Below are 8,167 nucleotides of genomic sequence, written 5' to 3' on the forward strand. Positions count from 1 at the left end.
CCGCAGCTGCCTAACGCACAGCCAGGCTCAACCCCCCGCCCTCCCCCACCCTAGGCTGCGCATGGGGCTCTGGAAATGCCCCCGGCCAGAGCTATCAGCCCTGCTGAGCTGCTCCGCTCACTCCCCAGACCAGACAGACCTCTGCCCTAAATCCCCACCCCTCTCGTTCTCTCATGCACACACAACACCAGTCTTAATAAGTGCACACGAGTTTGTGTGTGTGTGAGCCACGAGCTCAGGACTGGGCATGCCTGGCCGCACTGCTTGCCCCCTGCCACGGCCCATTCCCACAACACACCACCTGTTGGGCAGGTGATGCCCATAGGAACAGTCTGAGTGGGCTTCCAGGAGGAGGAGGAACCTCAGAATGGGCATGACTGAGCTGGGCAGGAGCAGCGACAAGAAGGGACACCAGGATGGGAAGGAAGGAGGGGTTCATGAGGGCCAGCGGGGACTTGGCCAGCAGAGTAAGGGATGCAAGGCGCCAGGTGGGGTCCTGGGAGGGGGGTGCATGTCAGGCCGGAAAGGAGCGCCAGGTGAGCCAGGGCTGGCCTGGATGCTGGGAAGGGTGTGACCTTGACTCACATGACTTCAGACGCCGACCTGAGGGATGGGGGGTGGGGGCAGCCAGGCGCACGGCCCCAACTGCTCTCTGGGGTACACACCCAAATGAAACCTGTTCACAGCCCTCGTGGTCAATCCCAGCTTGTCCACAGAGTCCATGTGCCCTGCGGGCAAGGGTGCCCGCTATGGACAAGGAGTCCCAGGGAGGGAAAGGGGCAGAGCAGAGTACCCAGAGGACCTGTCCATGTCCTTCTTCTGGTCACCTTCCTGGCCCTGGGCTGCTCGCCCCACAGACCAGACATCCCCACAGCCCGTCCCCTTTCCTCCCCACATCAGAATCAGTGGCACTAGAGGGGGCTTAGAAGTGCATCCCCATCTCCAGCTATCAGCTCTCACCCCTGCCTTCAGCCCCCACAGCGATGGTCGCTGCACAGAGGGCTTGCTGTCTGTTCGGAGCTGTGCCTCTGGGAACCAAAAACACAGCGTTTTAACAACTCAGATCTTTCAAGAGTGAAACAGTGGGCGCACCACGCGGCAGGTGGCCCCCTGACCACTGCCTGCAGCCTCCAGCTCACTCACCACGGGGAGGGGTTCAGATTTTCCTAAATAGAACGTGGCAGCAGCCAAGAGATGCAACAGGGGCTGCCGTCCACCGCCCCCCACCCCTGGTTCCCAGAGAGTGTCCTTGCCGTGCCGCGGACGGGGACACAGGGCTCGAGAGCCTGCTGGGTGGCCGACCCGGACAGGAGCGTGGCTAAGATCCCGGGACTCGAGGAGCTCAGCCCAGCACCCCGTCCTGTCCTGCCAGGCTGCTCTGGGAGCAGAGGGGGTCTGCCCGCCGGACCCTGTCTTTGTGGCAGGGCCACATGGTCACAGGGCGCTGGCCGTCCCCACCTGCCTCTGCACCACAAAGGACGGTCCCAGCCAGGCCAGGGCCGGGCAGGCCTCACCTTGCACATGCAGCAGGGCCACCACCCGGGTGCCTGCAGCCTCGCAAGAATAGATGCCACTGTCGTAAGGCAAGGCCGGCTGGAAGGACAGCCTGGCCACGGTCCAGTCCTGCTCTATGATGACACGGCGCCCGTCGGCCCGCACCTCCTGCTCGTCCATCTTCCACGTGGCCTGCACCGGCCGCGAGTACTGGCAGAGGAGCTCGGCCCGGCCGCCCTCCTCCACCACCAGGTCCTGCATGGCACTGACCACTTCCACCGTGGGATCTGTCGGCCGACACCCCGGTCACGCGTCAGCTGGGGCCACGTGGCTGCACCCCACCCGCCCTCTGGTCTCAGCGGCTCAGCAGCAAGCAAGCGCGGGGCTGTGGCGGGAGGGGCACCTGCCCCGGCGGCCCGGGGCCCTCTTCGCAGGGCAAGCCTTGCCCCCCACACCACCACCCGCGAGGACGGCACTGTTGGCTCGGCCTCGTCGGGGCTAGGCCCTTCCTCACCCATCTTGTCCCCTAAGCCCCTGCCTCCCTCCCCACCCCCTTTGCCTCAGCAGGGACATGACACCTGTCCTCAAAGCCCCCAGGCCTCTGCTGGGCACGTGGCACCCCCAGCCCAGCTTGTCCCTTCTCCAGGGGCCTCGCCGGCCTCCTTGAGGTCCCCACCCCATCTTGGCCTGCTGACATCCTACTCAACAAATGGGTCGCCCCTGGGATGCGGGTGAATGGCCCGTTAATTCTGCAGAAGCACAGAGGAGGACCAGGGTGCCAGGCGAAGCCTTGCTGGCCAGCCGTCCCAGAAGTGCCTGACACCCCCACCGGTGTCCCTCCCCAAAGGCTAGCTCTCTCCCAGAAGGGCACAAGACCTCAGCTGAGCCCGCAGCAAGGGAAGCAGCTGCGGGCAGGGACAGTGCCGCCTCGGCCAGCTCCAGGAAGGGGGCTCTCGCCTCCTGGCTGCCCTCAGGTGCCCCACAGCGTGGTGGCCCAGGCAGGAAGCAGGGCGTGGCCCTACAGGTGGGTGGAGGCGGTGGGCTTGCAGCTTCACCACTCTCTTCCACAAATTCCACAAATCAGGATAGCAGACCTCCCACGGTGCCTGCCCCGTCCGTGTCCTGGGGCCAGCCCCAGACCCGCCGCCCAGGGAGCCCGCAGCAAGCATGCCGAGTCAGCAGGTGCAGAAGCCCCAGCCCGGGGCAGGTCCCGTCGGCCAATACCTTTGACCAACAACTTGGCCGTGGAGACCAGGGGCCCTGCGCGGTAGGTGATGGTGCCTGAGTCAGCAACCCCCAGGCCCGAGAGTGTGAGGGAGTGGAGGGTCCCGCCGCGCACGGAGATGGCGCTCTGGGGGCCATCCTGCAGCAGGGTGCCATCCAGCCACCAGCGGGCCTCCGGCCCACCCGCGCGGGACACCTCACAGGAGAACGTGGCCACCTCCCCCGCAAAGACGTCCACGTTCTGCAAGCCACGTACCAGGCATGGTGCTGCCTCTGCACAAGAGGGCAAAAGGAAGGGCGCTGGGCACCCTGGGTCTGTGGGGCCAGCCTGGGGTCTGAGTCTACAGATCCACCCAGGCCAGCCGGCCCGCCTTGCTTGCAGAATGAGATACAGAGACCACCCATGGCAAGCCCGTGGAGGGCCAGCTCAGCCCCCCTGCACCCGACACCCCCATTGGAATACGTCCACTTGCACCAAAGGAGACTGATGACCTGCCTCCATGCCCTTTTCAGAAGGCACAACACACAGTCTCCAAGCCCCAAAACTGTGATCTTTGTGGGGTGGGTGTGGGGTGAGGAGGAGAAGCCATGGGGCCCAATGCTCTGATACGGTGTGGGATCTCCCTTGGGAGGTAAGCCCTCCATTCCTGGAGGTGTGGAAGCAGGTGTCTCTCCCATCCCCAGAATTCCATTTGTGCAGATGTGCCCTCAGGTCCCTCCAGCCCTAAGATTCCCTGGCCCTAATGCCACATGTCACACAGTGGGGCCTGAACCCAGGCCCTTCCCACTGCTCTGTACCCCTGTACCCACCATGGCTGGCCCTTCCCCCAGAAGGCCCTCCATGCCCATCCCGGGGGTGCACCATTGACGCCCTAGCCCCACCTGCCTGTCCACCCTCTCCCAAAAGTGCACACTTGACTGCATCCCCACCCTACCCCATTAGCTCCGCATTCCCATCTCCAGCAGAGTTCCCGAGTTCATCCATATGCCACCTAACAGGACACCCATTCGCACACCCCCATGCTCACAGCCCTCCCCACAAAGCCATGGCCAGGTATCTGTACATGAGACAGCACACTCCAACTGGGGACACCAGGCCAAGAGGGGCCAAGACACACAGCCCTCGGTATAGCCTGCAAGGCCCAACCCAGTCCCATGCTGCCCCCTCACAGATGCCCACCCTGATAAACACACGGCCCTTACTGGACCCATTTTGCTCAGGACAACCAGGATCCTACCCCTCTCCCATCACTCAACTTGAGGGCACTGCACTCTGGAGCCTTACCCAGCCCCACAGTTCCCAGAGCTGACTCTGTCTGTCCACCTTCTGAAAATTTGGTGGAGGAGGAGAGGGGACCTGAGATTCAGGACACACTCTGTCTCTATCTCTATGTCCAACTCCAACACCAGACTGGGGACTCCCTGAGGGCAAAGCTGCATCTGTCCCCTCTCTAAGTAGATGGTAAGATAGATGGGGGGTGGATGGATGGACACATGGATGGATGGTGGGTGGACAGATGTATGGCAAGTGAACAGATGGATGGATGGATGGTGGGTGGATGAATGAATGGTGGATGGATAGATGGTGGGTGGATAGATGGACACATGGATGGATGTGGGTGGACAGATGGATGGCAAGTGAATGGATGGATGGATGGATGAATGGGTGGATAGATGGTGGATGGATGGGGTGGACAGATGGATGGGAAGTGAATGGATGTGTGGATGGATAGATGGTAGATGGTGGATGGACACATGGATGGATGGTGGATGGATGAGCAGTAGATGGATGGATGGATGGTGAACAGATAGATGGTGGATTGATGGATGGTGAATGAGCAGATGGATGGATGACTGGTGGATGGATGAGCAGTAGATGGATAGATGAATGTGAATGGATAGATAGTAGATGGGTGGATGAGCAGATGGATGGATGGATGGATGGATGGATGGATGGATGGATGAGTGGATGGATGATAGATAAATAGATGGACAGTAAATGAACAAATGGATAGATGGGTGGTGGGTGGATGAACGGTAGATGGGTACATGGTGGATAAAGGGATGAACAGATAATAAGTAGATATACAGAGAGATGGGTGGTGGATGGATGAGTGGATGGATATATACAGAATGATGGATGTGGATGGGTGGTGAGATGCATGGGATCAGCTTGAAAACCAGGAGTAGGACAGAACAGGAGATGCTCCCAGGGTAAGGCTCAGAGATGACCAGCTCTGGGGACAAAGTATAAACCAAGCTGAAAGTCTTCAGATCCTGCCTACAGGCCTGGAGACTCGTATGCTCTTGTCTAAACCTACATGCATCATAGTTGTGCTGCTGCATCAAGACTTGGAAATCTGCTGGAGGCACAGCTGTGTGTCAGTGTAGACATGAGCACAGGGACTGGCGTCACAAGAGTAGTCATTTGGAGGGTGGAAAAGGCCCTGCCTCCACCGCAGGGCCCAGGCCCACAGCAGCCAGCCTCCCCACCTCCCTCCTGTGAACAGCACTCATCCCATACTGGGATCCCACACACACCAGAACGTCTCAAGCTGACCTGCACTGGTCCATCTCATTGGGCTTTCTGGTCTGTGGCTTTAGCCACCAAGCAGTGGAACTTCGCCAACCCAAGGCAAGATCGCCTCTGGAAGGCTTGGGTTTCTGGTCACACCACACCCAAATACCTCCCTGAGTAGGGAAATACAGACACCCACAGGCAAGGCGCTGGTTAGGGGAGGGGGCTCCCACCTGTGACCTTTAACTGGGCCTCCGAGCTACACGAGCCCACTTGGAAACTGATGGTTCCAGCATCCTCCAGGGTCACCTGAAGGAGAGAGGGGGTCTCAGCCTGGCAGCCCTGCTCCCACCATCTCCGCAGGCCCCCAGCCCAGTCCGGCTGGAGTTGGGACCTTCCCTCACCCGCACCCCCGGGAGCACTGTGGCTGGGGACAGGTCCCAGGGAGCCCACCTTGTGCAGGGTGAGGAGGTGGAGCGTGCCGTGCTCCACAGTGATGTCGTTCATCTCATTGGCCTGCAGGGGCACCCCTCCCAGGGCCCAGCGGGCCCCCTGGCCGGAGGCCCTGGACAGCTGGCACCGGAAGTGGGCGTCCTGGCCCTCGCTGAGCTGCAGGTCCTGCAGGGGCTCCATAATGGTCACCTCAGGGACTGCACAGAGGGAGACGCAGCGTCGGTCTCCAGGTCAGGAGTGCGTCCCAGACCCCAGGGTCTGCCCCAGCACCCCACCCCAATTCCTGAGGACAAGCACGGGAGGCCCCACTCCATCATGTCTTGGCCATCCCAGAATCGCCCACTCACAGGGCCACCTCCCCACCAGTTCCCCACCCCCGAAGGCAGGGATCCAGAGATCTGTGTCTGGCCCACAGAGGGCCCGGACCTTCCAGCCGAGTGCAGTGAGCCTGCCCGGCCCCACTACCTTGGACAGTGAGCTGCGCAGAGGACGTGTGGACGCCCACGTGGAAGGAGACTGTGCCTGCATCCTCGGGTGTCACGCCCTTCAGCCGGAGCATGTGGGTGCAGCCACCCCGCACGGACACCTCCGTCACCTCGTTGCTCTGCAAGGGCAGGCCCTGGAGGCGCCACTCCACCTCCGCGACCCCATCCCGTGACACCTCGCAGGTGAACTCCACGTCCCCGTCGACCTGCGCCTCAGCATCCACCAGACCCCGCACAATGGTCACCTCTGGCTCTGGGGTGTAGGTGAGAGATCCCTTTACCAGCCAGGTCAGAGCACCCAAGCCAACCTCCCACTCCTCCTCCTCCAGGAAGCCTTCCTGAACACCCTCACAGTCTTCTCTTGCCCCAGCCTCTATGTGCCCCACACATTTGCCACCACGACACCCGACTCCTAGGGGCAGAGACTGGGCTGGGGGCACCTCTGTTTGGAAGGAACGTGAGCACTTGGGGGGTGCTGGGCTGCCTCTGTCCATCCCCACCCTGCGGCCAGCCCTGCCCTGGCCAGGACAGCCGGGAGGCAAGCCCTTTAAGGCAGCCCAGGGCTCCTGACGGCCGGGGGTGGGACGCAGGGCAGTGCTGGGGGGTGCAGCGTGTTTCCCACTGTGAACACTCCTCTCCAGGAGCACCTGCACCAGAGTGGAGCGGAAAGGAGAAGACAGAGCCTATGACCCCAGGGCCCTGAGAACGACGCCCAGACAAGGGCTCGGCCTTAATGGGAGCTGGGCCAGGCCAGGTGCACCCCCAGGGCAGCCACCGGGGCAGAGGGTGTGGCAGGAAGGGCTCACCTTTGACCATGACAGAAGCCACGGTTTTCTGACCACCGGCCACGCAGACGTACTCGCCCGTGTCCTTGGCCTCCAGCCCGTGGATCAGCAGCTCGCATGTGGTCCCCAGGCGCCTCATCTCGTATTTGGGGCTCCCGTGCAGCTCCACACCCTCCTTGAGCCACTGCACTGGGACTCCGGGCTCTGCCTCGCTCAGCTGGCAGCGAAGCCGGGCCACACCGCCCGCCTCCTGCTCCGTGCTCCGCAGCTCCTCCTGGAATGTGGGCCTGGGGCCTGGGGGGCCAGGGAGGGGCGCTTAGGGCCGACGAGCAGGGCGCCGGCCGCTGGGGGACGGAGGGCCCCATGGAGGGCGAGGGGCTGCGGGGCCGCTCACCTCGGACAGAGAGGCTGGCAGTGCTCTGCGTGTGGCCAGCGTCACAGGTGTAGTGGCCGGCGTCCTCCTGCTCTGCACCACGCACCAGCAGCTCGGCGGTCCTTCCCTCCTGCACCATCTGGTACTTGGCGCAGGGGAAGAGCTGCAGGGAACCCTTGCGCCACTCCACGCTGGCGCCCTCCCGGCTCAGCTCGCAGTGCAGGCGCGCCGTGGCTCCCTCGTCCACCTCCTGGGCCTGCAGCTCCCTGAGGAACCGCACAGGTGCAGCTATGGGGAAGCGGGAGAGCGTGAGGGCAGGGGCGGGAACAGTTAGGGGGCGCAGGGGGCGACAACAGGGGCGCCAGGGGGGTGCAACCATGTGGGTCGGGGAGACAGTGGGGGCTGGACCCGGGGTGCCTAGAGGGGTGCAGGGGAGAACCGCCAGACAGCAGCTATAAAATAGGGGAGGCACGGCAGGCACTCAGCTGAGGGTTTGGGGGCGATGGGACTAAGGGCTGGGGCACAACTACAGAGTGGGAGGGGCGAGCTGCTAAGCGTCTGCGGGTGGGAACCACCGGGGCGTGGCTATAGGCATGCAGGGGCACGGCTACTGGGTGCAGAGGGGAACTGCAGGGGCGAGGCTACTGGGTGCAGAGGGGAAACCGCAGGGGCGTGGCTACCGGGTGCAGTGGGGCGCCTCAGGGGCGTGGCTACGGGTGCAGGGGCGTGGCTACTGGGTGCAGTGGGGCACCTCAGGGGCGTGGCTACGGGTGCAGGGGCGTGGTTACCAGGTGCAGTGAGGCGCCTCGGGGGCGTGGCTACGGGTGCAGGGGCG

At 63.0% G+C, this 8,167-nt stretch overlaps 1 protein-coding gene across 1 annotated transcript; it reads right to left on the reverse strand.

The window, feature by feature from the left end:
• Positions 1-762: 762 nt before the first annotated feature.
• On the reverse strand, positions 763-7,726 carry LOC115944366 (obscurin-like). Its single transcript, XM_081811653.1, has 7 exons — positions 7,354-7,726; positions 6,981-7,253; positions 6,155-6,427; positions 5,690-5,886; positions 5,470-5,545; positions 2,719-2,991; positions 763-1,781 (listed from the first exon to the last, which is right to left on the reverse strand). The coding sequence occupies exons 1-7, from the start codon at positions 7,709-7,711 to the stop codon at positions 1,435-1,437; spliced, it is 1,797 nt and encodes a 598-aa protein (XP_081667779.1). The 5' UTR covers positions 7,712-7,726; the 3' UTR covers positions 763-1,434.
• Between the last annotated feature and the right edge of the window lie 441 nt (positions 7,727-8,167).

Source organism: Leptonychotes weddellii, unplaced genomic scaffold (genome assembly GCF_054177405.1).
Source record: "Leptonychotes weddellii isolate Sample4059 unplaced genomic scaffold, ASM5417740v2 HiC_scaffold_9157, whole genome shotgun sequence".
NCBI lineage: Eukaryota > Metazoa > Chordata > Mammalia > Carnivora > Phocidae > Leptonychotes > Leptonychotes weddellii.

Bases quoted from the DNA above. Each gene is read 5' to 3' on its own strand.
- LOC115944366 (XM_081811653.1), bottom strand. From the start codon at position 7,711: ATGGTTGCACCCCCCTGGCGCCCCTGTTGTCGCCCCCTGCGCCCCCTA. The intron at 6,428-6,980 runs GTGAGCCCTTCC...CCTACACCCCAG, and splicing joins GGCTTCTGTCATGGTCAAAG to AGCCAGAGGTGACCATTGTG. The intron at 2,992-5,469 runs GTGGGAGCCCCC...CCTCTTGTGCAG, and splicing joins GGCCCAGTTAAAGGTCACAG to AGGCAGCACCATGCCTGGTA.